A 14,678-nucleotide genomic window follows, 5' to 3' on the forward strand; every position below is an offset into this window, starting at 1 on the left:
TAAAGCCCTATTTGTCTCAACAATATCACACACCAAACCATATGTACGTCGTCATTACTCTCAGCTGACCATCTTCATGATCAGAGGTACATCGATGGAGGATCGCCGAGATCTGGTTTTGGATGTCTCAGCCGCCGGGCAAAACACGATGTTGAATCCTTTTTCAACATTCAGCTTCACAAGAAGAATGTCTTCGTAATCCAAGAAAGGGTGAGCCAACACAAGATACTCGTATATATTTTTTATTCTAAAGGCGAGATTGCACACATTGGTCTCATAAGCAACTTGCTTAATCCAAAATGAATCATCATCAGCCATTGATTCAGCACCTTTTGGGGGACCAACCATCAAAGGATAATCTCCTTGATGATATATAAGGAGATGTAGCACACTTGGAAACTGAGGCGAATGAAATATTCACAGCTTTATCTGTGGTTATCAGTTCACTGATCTCTTCTGACTCTGGAACCCTAAGAAATACAAGCTTGGGATTAATTCCCACCACCAACAAAACTGGGCAACAATATGTGCTTTCGATTTGATCCAGTCCAATTCTAAACATTGTGTTAGTCGAGTACGGAACGTGATATGCCTTCCCACTCACAACAGGGTCGCCATTGGTGTCTAGCACGTCTTCAGCCAGGGTTAGGGTTTGGTGTTATGTGGAGAAGACAAAGGGAAGGAAAAACAGAGCGCGCAAGGCAATCTCCATTAATATCGCTGGTTGCTGAGTAAACTACTGAGAGCATTGAAATGTGATAGAAAAAGTGACGCTGTGGTGTGGAAATGGGAGCTTGCATGGGTTCTATTTATAGAGCTAGTAATGAAAATGTGTGGATGTTGATTCATTAAAGATCAAACTTATCTGTTGCTTATCCTACCTCACGGATTCTTTTTGAAATGCACGATTGGTCATCATATATATGACCTATCTAATTAATGTTATTTCAAGCGGTTTGCGAAATGTTTTTAATCTAGTTTTAAGTTCTTTGTAGACATGAATTCAGTTTAGAATAATAATTAAGTTTTAGAACAATTTAATTTCTAGGTGGCATAGTTTATACTCCCAAGCAATTAAATGACAAAATATTTCTAGTCTGGCCTGATCAAGTAAAACATAAAATAGGAAACCCTTCTGAATTCAATTACGGTAAGTAGGGATCAATGGAAACATTTGAAGGTACTCATCCTTATTCACGTATTAGTCAACACTTTTTTCAGAACTACTACAAAGCATAGTATTGCCGACAACTAAATTGTTGACACCTTAGTACCTATGAATTCAATTAAGGTGGCAAGAACGGTAGTAATGGTGGCAATGTCATTGGCAAATGAGGGCATGTTTTTTCCTTATCAAGGTCCTTATTTGTGATTTACACACTTTTCAATCCTCTAAATGTAATTTTCCTTTTGGATTATCTGTACATTTGCGGGGAACCGTGGTGTAGAAATCTTACGTTGTCTTATTACGCAGAGAAAGGGAAGCGCAGGAGTACGAGGGAACACTAGTCAGTAGGATGAGAAGCAAAATAGAGCAAAGTGAAAGGGATGTATAACCAATTGATACTGATAAAATCTCATATGAAAATGATCAACATTTCTTGTTCACTGTTCTTTACTTGTTTTTTAGTACATTGTACTTATATAGAGGTTATGAATGAACAATAACATTTTATTTATAGTTTTTCTTTTTAAGGTTATGAATCCTCTAATGCCTATGTGAATCGGGCAAATTGTCATTAATTTTTTTTTTTTGAATCCTTAAATCTCAAATCTCAATATATGAATCATGTTTCTTTTGACTAAGTAACGCAAAATGCGCCTCAAACTGATTTACGTTGATCATATCATATCATTTTAGATTTTACAGATTTATAAGTGCGATCTATAACTGACAGGGGGTAATTATGCTCAAGGACTAAAATGATAAGTTATTTCTAGATATGGACCTTAAATTTAGAAAATTATTTTACAGGACCAAGGTCTTCAACTGAAATGAAGAAAATAATGTAATGACTGAAATGCTCACAAGACAAATAATTCCGATCCCCTTGCTTAATAGTCACATATAGGAAATTTAATACTTAGACGAAAGGAATTTAATAGTTACACACAGGGAATTTACGTAGTGCTTGATTAACTAGAGAAAATAGAGAGAAGAGGAAATTAAATGAAGAGATGCAATTTTCTCTCATTAGACTTGGCTGACCAAGAAAAATCCAGTAGACCAAAAAATTTGTTAATTTCATATGGACAATAGTAACCTTGTTATTTGTAGAAAATGTTAGATATAATAAAACTTAAAATTTTAACATATTATTATAAAAATTTTTTAAGGATGTAAATGGAAGGAGGTAGGAGGCGAGAAATAAAAAATATTCATGGATAAATTTGGAAGTAAAGTTTTCTTCCTAAAATTTCTCTATATTTGAAAAGAAAAGTTTGGGAGGAAAAATGTGGGTCCAACATGTTATTTTTCCCTCAGTTTCCTCTCCATCTCATTTTTCTTTCCTTTGCCAAGTAAGGCAAAATGTACTTTTTCCTCTACTTTTTTCTCATGCCAAGTATAGTATACTGTTTTGAAAATTTCCTACATGTCACTAAGAAATTTAGTTGTAGTAGTATAAGACATGCAGATTTTTTTATTATATATATATATATATCAAAAGTATGTACAATCTCATCAAAAAGTGTAAGAAAATGTGTTGAAATTGCATAAATTTCTATAGGATGAATTTGGATTTGAAATTGTAGGATGGCATAACTTAATATCGTTTGGCATATGTCGTTTGTTTAACATTGAATTGGAAATTTTTGGGATCTCATATTCAATTTGTTCATAAAATTATGTTTTATTTTATTTAATTAAACGATAGATTGTTTGAGAACAGGAACTCGTCTGTCAGTACTCTCCTTGTTCAAGCTAAGGCGATCAGCAAATGTATGGTGGATGCTAAAGGTAGCATCATGAGAGATCATAGAGGAAATTGCTTGGAAGCTTTTATGCAATTCGTGTCCATTGTGATTCATAGTTTGGGTGATGAGTTATAAGCGTGTAACATGGCTTTGAAGTAGGCCTGGGATAATCAAAAGCGACTATGCAGAGCCAATCTCTTTGGTTCATGCTATGTGAGACATTCATTGAGTGGGGGAATTTTTGGTACTTACCAAATTAAATCCATCATGAACCAATATATGTATTGGTATTGGCATTTTATGAGAGAGTAACCTCTCCATTCCAATTATTATTATAATTTTAGATAAAATATATAATTAAGTTCAAATTGTTAAATGTTTATCTGAACAATTTAAAACTATAGTTAAAAAATTGAAAAAAAAATCACTTTGTAAAATATTTTTAATAAAATTTTTCAGTTTTAAAGAGAAATCACATTTTAACAGTTTAAATTTATTTATATATTATAATTTAAAATAGTAATAATAATTTTATATTTAGATCAGAATAGAATATCAATACATAATTGAAACATTTTATAAAATGATAAATCAGAACTGTTGAAAACTTTGATATAAATGATGAAAATCAGAACTGTTGGATATATGAATGAAAGAAAAAGGAGGGGAAAAAACACACGCGCAGAGGGAGGGAGGGAGGGAGGGAAAATGAGAGCTTGTTCTCCTCCTGTGTGTTTTATAGGATTCAATAGTTCGTGTATCTAGTGACTATAGTATATTTGTTTTGAAATCTTCTTTGACTTTGTTTTTTTTTTTTTTTGGGGCCTCGGCAACCAAAGTAGTATGTGGTATTCCCTTCATCTCAAATTATAAGATTTTTAGGAAAATTTGTCGTCTTAAATATAAGACACTTTAAAAAATTAAATTTTATTAAACAGGCTTATTTCAATATTACCTTTTTCTCTCTCTATACTTAATATTAATTAAGTATAGATTTAAGGTTATTAAATGAATAATATTTTTAAAATTTTATATTTTTTTTTAAAAAATAAAATTGTTAAATATATTTAATGAAATTTATTGGTGTGTAAAATTTTATATAAAAATATTTTATAATTTAAGATGGAAGAAATATTAAGTTATACTATATTTTGACTAAAGGCAAAAAGATAGATAGTCTTTGTAAAACTTTTATTTTAAATCAAGTACTGTTTGATTCATTGAATTCATCAACATCAAGGCCGTTGTCCTCCCTCCACAAGGTTGATTGATTTATAACATATTGATCTGGGGTAGGTAGTTAGTTGTGAAGAGTTATAAATGACAGTGAGTAGGTGCTGAAATTTAATTTGAATAAGTTAGGATAGCATTTGGACTAATAAATTTAAATTTAAAATTTTTGTTTGAGTAGAATAAACTCAAACAAACAATTTTATATTCAAGAAGAGAACAAGATAGTTAAAATGGATGACATTTCAAATTGCTAAAGTGTATGAGATATTTAGAATTAAAAGAAAATGTTAATAAAATATGAATTTAGATTTGGATCTGCATCAAATTCAATCTTATAAATTTTTATAAATTTAAATAATAGATTTAGCTTAAATTCAAATTCAAATCTAATAAATCTCCCGCTACTTCCAAACACAACATTAGTATTTTTCATGTTTATATATGTCATGTTTAAATTATTATTCTTATATAAATTCATACTTGAAATATTCATATCGTTTCACTTTGCAATATATTCAAGATAAAAATAATATCTCAAATTTTATTCCAAAATAATAAGATATAGATGGTTCAAATTCAATTTGACTGATCATATATACACAGTACACATAACACTTCTCATATAATACCTCTTAAACTTTTTTTTTTCCTTTTTGCATGTATTCAAAAATATAATTAAGACATTTTTTATTGAATATTACCTCTTAATAAACTAGTTAATTATTTTCAAACTAACACTTATATATTCTTTCTATATTTATTCTTATTTAATAGAGTGTTTTATTCAAAATAAGTATTAAATAATCTATTTGTTAAGGGTATTTTTAGGAAAAATTACATTAGTTATGCCTTAAAATACTAAAAGTACTTTATATTTTTAAATATTCAATTCCTTAAAAAATATATTATATTTTTTAATTGAAGAAGTAACTCCTTCAAACTTTGCGTTATGCATAAATAACTCCTCGATCCTTAAAAGCATTTACTCACGGGCATATAAATCCTTTGGCATATTCACAAGAAGATTATTTACAAAAATATAAAAAATTAGAAGGTTTAATTTGTGGTAAACTTTTAAAGATTACTAAGATTAAATATCTATAAATAACCCGAACTTGAGTAGTAAGTTATGCATAATTTAACCATCATTTTTAACATAAATTATTCAAAAAAAAAACTGTTTTCTACCTAAAAATTTTACAGTTTTATCTCCCTGTAAACTAGGGGCAAAAATACACCACCACAATGTTTTTTTTTTCATAATATACAATAACCTTATTAGGTATTGCGTGATGTGACATTCTATGGTTGAACAGGAGGTGCTCTATAATACGCAGGCACAACTGCGGGGAAGAACATTTGTCTCACTCCTTCAGCCTTGATTATGGGGAATATGATACCTGACGCTGCCTGACATATAACAAGGAATTAAAAAAAATATTATTATACACTAAAAATTAATTTATCAATAGATAACATAATATAAAATCCATGTGGGGGTGTGTATAAATTTAACAAGTACTGATGGAGTTGAAAATTTATTAAACTTTTAGACAAAGTTAATTAATGAGTTTTGAATTTTCTTCTGGTAATTTCAATAAACATGGTAAAGGTGACTGATAAATAGAAGCAAAGGAATAACATGTATGTATATAATTAGAAGGAAGTGGAAAGAAAAAACTCACTGGAATCAATCGAGCACCGATCCAAATGCGTTGTGGTGAAGGGAAAGGGAAGAGCAGGCGTCCAACACCAAAGATGGCAACGGCAAAGAAGTGAAGAACCAAAGTCAAAGGTTTAGGGTTTAGACCAGACAATAAGGCCACTGGTCCCTCAGGGAAAACACCTCCAAGGCTCAAGTAATCAAAACATGCTTGTCTCATTTCCTTCCTTGCTGGATCTGGTGATGCACTGAACACCTTGTACAGTGCACCTGCAAGTGTGTTTATTGTTGATGCCACTGGCTGCAAATCAAACACCCTTCAATTTAGATATTGTAATGAGATTTCACGCCATGGCCCCTTAAGTTTTTAATTTTTTCTTGGGCACGTGCATGTGTGCGTGTGGGCCACATTGGTAGATCTCTCAAAGTTGATACTGCAGCAGAAGTTTCACTCTAGTAATGCATTGTGTAGTAGGTAAAAAAATGTTTTTCAAAAGGGAAATGAGAAGTACACCTATCACATTTTCTAACATATATATTAGAGTATTTTGCAATACAGCACTCTGGTAGGTTCAATTTTTTGGAGCGCCCATAAATTTTGTCTTTATCTTTTAGGGTGATTATGTACATATAAATGTCATGATAAGGGCGCTCTCTATAAGTTTTTTTCACAGTAACATCAAATGATGATCACCTTGCGAAGGGTGTAGAAAGATTCGAGATATTTGCAGAGAGCTGAGGCGTCGTGGAGAACACGAAGTGGTCGGAGAAGATTCTTGAGAACGACGATGTCGGAGAGGGCGACGGTCATGCCTCCACCAGTTAGAGGGTGGCGCATGTTGAAGGCATCTCCCATGACAAGAGCACCAGGTGTGGAATAAGGAGACGCAGGCATGCTCTTGTTTGGCATGCTTCTTATGTTTCCTTTCTCTATCGCTTCTATGAACTTATCATACAACTCCGGAGGAATCTGAATTCCAAAGAAAAACAATGCAATAAGCCAACACCAACAACGCATAGTTCAATATGGTCCACCACACCACTTGTTATAGTTTAATTCATTAAGCAAGATTTCAAGTTTAGTTTTCGTTTGGGATACAAGAGTTTTACATTAATCACAAATTAAGATTTATCATTTATACTAAAATAAATTAAGCTACTTTAGAAAGATTCAACACACACTTATACACCTTGGTGATTAATTTTCTAATCACACAATGTGAGATTATTACACATTTAATATTTTCCTTCTTGTTGTTTCTTCTTCTTCTACTACTTCTCTTCGTTTTTTTATCAATTTTTCACATTAATCACAAACTAAAGTTTGTCACTTATACAAAAATAACATAAGGTACTTTAGCACGATTCACCATACAGTTATATAATTGTGATTAATTCTCTAATCACATGATGTGAGACTATCACACGTTTAATTGGGGAGAGCTTTACACCTATATTATCCCGACTTGATTTAGATTAGTTGAGGTCCAATGTGAATTCTGAAAATTAGTTGGTATTAAAAAATTGGGAAAGGAGAAGGCAATTGATAGTGTAGAGTTGATGATATACCTGAGGAGCTACTACAGTTTTCAAGTAATGAGCCATGTCACCGGAAGCAAGGGAAGGTAGTTTTTGGCCGGGAACGTCGACCAAACACCGAATCTCAGTACTACTGATTGGATAGAATAAGATGGGAGAAGGATCGCCCAATATTACATGCCCATGGTTTGCATATGGAAGGTCACAGTTCTCCAGCACTAGACCAACAAAATGAGACGGCACATCAACCTGCGTCCATTAATCGAATCAAGGGTTTGAAACTTAAGTATATGGAAAAACTATGCTAAAAAAGCTAAGTGTTTTAATTTGGACAAGGTAATTCTACTAAAAATTAAATAATTATACCGAAATTAAAAAAAAAAAACAAAGTTTGGTAACAAAGGAGGAAAATGCTAGATAGAAATTAAACGAACATGATTTGAAAAATTATTGAAGTTGATCAATATGAGATTTTAAAAATCGTAATTAATTTTCAAAACCAAAACTACTGTCGAATGGTATATAATTTTGTATTTATAATATTGTAGGGAACTGCCGTAAATTTATTTGCTCAAAATTTGATAATAACTTCACTTTTTTATGAAACAAATTCTTGATTATAAGTAAAATTGAAAATAAGGATTGGGCCTAGTGGGTGTTTAAACCCATTTTTATAAGAGTTCAAATTTAAAAAAAAACAGCATTTTTTAGAGAAAAAAATTGAGCATTGAAACTTGGCTTTGATAAGCCCCAAAAATAAACTCAAACTTAGGTTGTTAGTTTTTATTTTACCCCTAAAAAATAAAATATTTTTTAATTTTAAAATTAAATTTAAATTTTAAAATATATGTTTGTTCTTTAAAATTTCTTATGAACTTGACTTTAAATCCTGTAAATAAGAGTTGAGTTTTTTAAAAAATAATTAATTCAGAATAATTGGGCTTACGGGCTAAGCCTATAAGCTTGACTTGCTTATTTCCTATTTCTAATTGGAAGGCTTCCAAGTAGACTAGAGATAAATAAGGGAATGCAAAAAAAAGCATACATGGGTAGAGGATCCCACACATGCATTTCACGCATCCAACATACATCACACAACAACCCACACACATTTCCCCCCTTTTAACCACAAAGGGGTTTGAAAGTAAAGAACTAAAAAACTATGTTATCCTCCGGGACCACCGACTCAATACCCTCGTCAAAGCAGACGAAAAAGTTGATAAAGTAATGTGTGCGTGTGTGTGTGTGTGTGTGTGTGAACAGTTATGAATTATCCATAGAAATTTACAAAACAAATAAGATGGGGCATTTTGATATTGATAAAAATTAAAGAGCCAATAAATGTAATAAATGAGAGATTAAACATCATATATAACTATATATATATTGTGTTATATTAACTCTTCCTCAAAAACGGATATGAATAGAGATATAAATATCAAAGAATATATCAACGTATAGGAATTATGTATATATAACTTAGGGTTGCAAAGAGAACGCCTCAAGTTGGAGAAACAGCCATCACAAACAATAGTAAGGGGAGCCTTTGCAAATGAGCTCTTGTCTACTCTTTGTTTTGTAGTGTACTCCTTTGATTGTTCCTTTTTCTTCTACAAGGGATGTCACTGTTCCTTGTTCTAGTTTCACACTGCAAAATTTAAGCAAACGTATAAGTTTTAGTGCTTAAACTTTCCTTAAATTATCAATTTAGTTAATTCCAAACTTTTGAATAAAAATAACTCAGTCCTTATAATTACTTAACTTAATAATTACAAGCACTGAATTTTTTCATAAGTCAATAGTAAGGACTAAATTGACAAGTGAGAGAAGCTTTAGAGAATAAAAGTTAAATTACCTCAAAAATTAATATTATAATTGAGATACATCTTTCAAAAAATGAAAAATAGCTAAATAATTAATGTACTTGTAGCATTTTAAAATAAGTAATAAAATATTACAATAACAAGAAGTTTTATTCTAGTACATAGGTAGGGTTAGCTATATAAATTATATAATGTGATTATGTGCTTTATATATTTACAGACAAATCTTTGGGTATGTATATTTGTGTCACATGGATATGGAAAACTAAAATATGAAAAAAAAAAATTGTGCATAGAATTTTTAGAAAGTTATAAAATTTTCTTACAGAGCATGCCTTTTATTATACCACCAACTTAGATAGCATACTTAATAGAATGTACTCCTTCCTCCAAACCACAATATAACTTATTATTAATAAATTTACTTATCTCCAAAAAAAAATTAGTTAAATTTTGGATTTTTAAAAATTTTCTCACCTGTCTAATTGTTCCTTTGAGAATAATAAATATGACATTTGACTTATTTAAAAATATTTTTATTAATTACTTAATAAAATAAGAATGTAATTGAAAAAACTACATCACACATATTCAATGCTTCATATTTTAGATCAATTACAATTTTTAAAAAATAATTTATATTATAATATGAACAGAGTAGTTGAACAGAGCAACCATATCGTCAAATTTCAAAAGTTAACTTAAATTAATTAATGGAATTGAATCAAAGTGTACGTGTGTGTGTTCATTGATTGTGATGGGAAATGATGGAGGCGGAACAGTACACACATACGTACGTTGGAAGAGACGAAGCTTTTTGTCGCATTCTCTGTATGAAACGGCCATTGTGAAAGCTTCTGCCGGAGACATCAGACTCAAACTTGTCCAAAGGATATGGGATTTTGGTGCTTCTCCCATCTTTGTACAGTGCGTACCCAAACACCATCTGAGAATCAATCTCATCCACACAATCTGCAAATTAATTAAATGCCATTTATTATCATTTCAATTTTTCCTTTCAACTTTGACACCTATGTAGTCCTGATTACTTGTTAATCACAGAAATAAAATGACATTTATAATTTATTAGCTCGCGCCCCTGCTCTTATCACATTTGTATTGAGACATCAGATAAAGCCTAATTAATAGCATTGAGACCAAATAAAATAATTAGGTTTGATAAAATTTATAACACATGATATTGCAACATAATTCAAGTTTTGCTTTAATTAGAGACAGAATCAATTTTACAGAATTTGCCACAAAACAGTTTGCAACAAAATTTTTCCATAGCATATATCCGTTTTTTTTTTTTTGGCAAGGTCAAAATTACTTAAAACTGTAAATCGTCTTAGGAGAAATGACTTTAAAGGATCAAAAGATTCAATTAAATTTAAATAAGGATCAAAAGATTTGAAAATCTAAAATAAGGACCAAAATTCTTTTAATGACCGAATTAATCTAAAATTTGTTTGACAAGTTTTTTTTTTTAACAATATTGAGTGAATTTCACTTGTAAATTCTTATTTTGAATATTGCAAATTATGAAATGAGAGAAACAAATCATATTTTTAGACTATAATTTACTAAATGATCGTTGACCCTTTTTTGTATTTTCAAATATTTTGGTTTATTTAAATTTAATTCAATCTTTTGGTCCTTTAATATCATTCTCCCTAATTAAAATTCAGTAATGACATTTACCAAAAAATAATTCAGTAATGACATTCCTGCAAATTTTTAACAAGTTTGACTATTAAAATTAATTATAATTTTTGAATTATTAATGCAATATTTATAACTTAATAATTACTTGAAGCTAATCACATATGAATTTTACAATCTTACCCTGAAGACCCAATTGAAGTAAATTCAGGTAGCCTCCAGGCTGTAACAATTCACCCACAATCCTGTCAGGTTCTTTCAAGTCTCTTTCAATCACATGAACTCTCCTTCCGTCCTGCAAATGCCACCACACACTTAGATATAATTCTTTAGCAATCTTTCTTGAATTTTTTGTCGGCCATTAATTTCATTTCCATCTACGGAAACTTTTGAAAAAGGAAACAAAGAAAAATCACTGATAAAGAAATTTCACGTGTCTTTGCCATACAACCCAATTATTATTAATTGGTAAGCCAGAGGTCAATGCTTTCCAGAAGTTTTTGCTAGGTTCTACAAGTGTGTGGATTTATGTAATAAGTCTCATATCAAATATATTGAACTTAATAAATAATAATTAAGAAAAACTCATAAACTTGATGAGCTTATAGATTTATACTTGAGAACGAGATTATTAGATTATTTAATTATGAGTGAACTTAAATTGATATAAGAAGTCTCATGTGGATTAAAATTAAGCTATTAATTCCCTCAATCCTATTCATGAGAAAAAAATTTCCCCAAAAAAAGATCAAGGCCTTGACAGTAATTTCAGAAATACATTTGTAATAAATTTCATTATATAGTCCTTATTTGCAATTGCTCCTACTATTAGCAAGAATGCCTTCTAGAATTTTTATGGGAAAAAAAATACCATGGAAAAATAGAATATTTATACAATAGAATTAAAAAAGTTGAAGAAATTCAAATAATAGAAATATCACTAAACTAGCATAGTTTTCCATGCCATGTTCACTGTTTACAATTCCTTAAATTATCAAAATTTTTCATGAAATTTACTATAACTTTCAAATGCTCATTGCCCTGTTGTAAATATTCTTCGCTAAATTATAAATACGCAAAATTTGATATTATGGAGTATTTTATGAATTTCATGCAACTTTTTAATAATATATTCTCTTCCGTAGAACTTAGGTGCAATTTTACTTTTTTTTGGTAAATATATAAGGACAAAAATAGTACTTCAAATGGAGGGCAAAACCAAAAGAAAAGTTTCTAAATGCTTCAAACATTTTATTATAATTAAAGCGACTTATATGTCCATAAATTATCATGAAATACTTTTACATGGTATCTTATAATTAGAACAAGAGCAGTAAATGATAAAGAAAATTGTAAAATATAATACCAAGAACTTTTTCTTTCCTTCTGCTTCACATGGATCTAAACCGTAAAAACCATCAGATTAGAGAAGTCAAGAAATATAATGGGTTTCAAGAATATGTCCACTGTTTCTTTGTTTGATTATAGATGAGAAAACAAGAAGGAAAAACATATACGAGAATTTTCTTTTCTCTTGGAGTGATTGAGAACAAACTTGAAGTATGAAATCCAGAATATGAACAGATCTATACAAAGTTCTGGTGAAAACACAGCCATTAATCCTACCTTTCCAAGTGTATAAGCAAGAGCTGAACCAGCAACTCCAGCTCCCACAATGATTACATCAGTATCGTCTTCAACCTCTGGATCTTTTGATGATACTGCAAAACCATTTGTTTTCACGTGTACATATGATGAACTACTCTTGACCAGCTTGCTCTTTTCTGCAAATTTTGATGCAACAAGAAACGCAAGCACTAAACCAGAAGCTAGGATTCCTCCCAGAATATACTCGTAATCCATGGATCTCAAGTCCTCACTGTGTTCTTGGTTGTGTATGAGGTTTGGATTAATTTGACGAGTTGGTTCTGCAACAAATACCAGTTTTTCCCTTTTTAAAGCCACAGGATTATAACGAGCCACTCTCATCTTCACTTTCTGATATTTTAATTCAACTTGCATTGAGGCCAAAAAAAAAAACATTCAACTTTCATTTTTTAACCTTTTTTATGTTAAAAAAAAAAGACTCAAAATTAGTAAGCTCGTGTGTTATATTATAGTCTTAATTAGAATACTTGTTATAAATGTTAAATTTTATATTGATTGATATTGAAATTGATTTCTCACCTAAGTATAATCTTTTTTCTGTTATATATATATATATATATATATTATTTTTAATTATACAGGGAGAGTTTGAATCTAAACTTGACATTATACTTACCTTCTAAGCTTGAGACACACACACACTCTTATCTTATTTATTGCGCCAAAAAAAAATCTTTTATTTATAATTCATTTTATTAAATTTTTATCATAAATTTTTTTCATTTAACTTCTATTAAATATTAAAAAAATACTTTTAAAATAGAACAAGAAGAGAGAAAGTGTGTGGGGTATAAATTTTGAAAGAAGACTACATAAAAGGTAAATTGACTAAGTTCAAATAGACTTTGAATTTATACAGTGAAAACTCTGACACACACACATGTTAAAGCAAAAGCCAACATCACTCTCACTTTGCACACTAAAATTTATTGGAAATTAAGTAACATATAAAATAATTTCTCCTTCTATTTAAAAATATAAGATATTTTTAAGAGAATCTTACTCTTCAATAAAATAATTATCTACTTTTAAACTAATCCTATCTTTTCATATTTATTCTTATTAAATATCCTACAATAAATATAAATTTATTCATTAATAAGGATACTTTTGAAAAAGAATAATGATTACATCTCAAAATAATAAAAATATTTTACATTTTTGAACATCCAACTCCTTAAAAAATACCTTATATTTTTGAATAAAGGGAGTAATATATTGAAAATTTTGTTATTTACAGAATAACTTTTTTTTTTCCGATTCAGTATTTAACATTATGTTGGGGAGAGCTACTTAATTGAGTATTCTTCACAAAACGACTTGTTCATCAACATAAAAGTTTTAAAACATTAATTGAGAAGTTTTTCTTTTTGGTAGAAATTAATTGAGAAGTTAGGTATCTGTTATAATCAATTGGTGAAGGCCCACTTAATCAAAAAGTAAAAAAAAAATTGTGAAGGCCCATTTTGAGGATCACAGGATGCCAAGTCAACTGGCAGATAGGAATTGTATGCAGCTTCCCCATCCACCACACGTAATTCATCAGGACAGGTTGAGATTGTTATGCATCTTAATGCTCAACTATTTTTCCTGTTTCATATTTTATTCTTTTCAATTGAGATGAATCATGCGTTTTTTCATCACTTTAGCCCTGTATATTCTTTTCGATTCTAACAGGAAAAAAATTCCTTATTTATAAAATATATTATTAAATTTTTATTATAAATTTTTTTTACTCCTACTAAATAGTAAAGACAAAAAATATATTATTAAAATATATATATTTAATAGAAATAAAATTTATGACTCATTAAATTTTTAGGTAAAGTTAATTAATAATTTACTCTCTCTAATTGTTTTTTATAAATCACTTTTAAATTCTACCTAACTCGCCAAATCAAGGTAAATTAGTTAGAATAATAAAGTTGTCATAAAACTAATCCACTTTTCAATTTTACCCCTAAATTTTAAAAAAGGAGTAATTTGATATGTGAGAGGACTGAGGAGGTCTCTTGGGAATTAAAACAATACATTTTTTTTTTTTGAGAATTTACTGGAGGGTATTGTTGAAATTGTGCATCAAAAGGCATAAAAAACAATAAAATTTTAAAATATAACTTATAAAAAAATATCAGAACAAGTATAATTTATAAATAGGATTGAAGGAATAT

At 29.7% G+C, this 14,678-nt stretch overlaps 1 protein-coding gene across 1 annotated transcript; it reads right to left on the bottom strand.

Moving 5' to 3' along the window:
• Positions 1–5,451: 5,451 nt before the first annotated feature.
• Positions 5,452–12,828, bottom strand: LOC129286320 (squalene monooxygenase SE2-like). The gene is made up of 8 exons (XM_054922313.1): positions 12,466–12,828; positions 11,023–11,134; positions 9,972–10,146; positions 8,939–8,999; positions 7,382–7,600; positions 6,507–6,782; positions 5,835–6,113; positions 5,452–5,559 (listed from the first exon to the last, which is right to left on the bottom strand). The coding sequence occupies exons 1-8, from the start codon at positions 12,826–12,828 to the stop codon at positions 5,452–5,454; spliced, it is 1,593 nt and encodes a 530-aa protein (XP_054778288.1).
• Positions 12,829–14,678: the final 1,850 nt, after the last annotated feature.

The sequence above is a fragment of the Prosopis cineraria genome, unplaced genomic scaffold, assembly GCF_029017545.1.
Source record: "Prosopis cineraria cultivar Desert tree isolate PC_DT_omini unplaced genomic scaffold, ASM2901754v1 PC11, whole genome shotgun sequence".
Classification (NCBI taxonomy): Eukaryota; Viridiplantae; Streptophyta; class Magnoliopsida; order Fabales; family Fabaceae; genus Prosopis; species Prosopis cineraria.

Coding starts and splice junctions, on each gene's coding strand:
- LOC129286320 (XM_054922313.1), bottom strand. CDS start 12,828: ATGAGAGTGGCTCGTTATAATCCTGTGGCTTTAAAAAGGGAAAAACTG. Junction 10,147..11,022: donor ACTTCAATTGGGTCTTCAGG/GTAAGATTGTAA, acceptor ATTAATTTGCAG/ATTGTGTGGATGAGATTGAT. Junction 6,114..6,506: donor CTTTCTACACCCTTCGCAAG/GTGATCATCATT, acceptor TTTGATTTGCAG/CCAGTGGCATCAACAATAAA.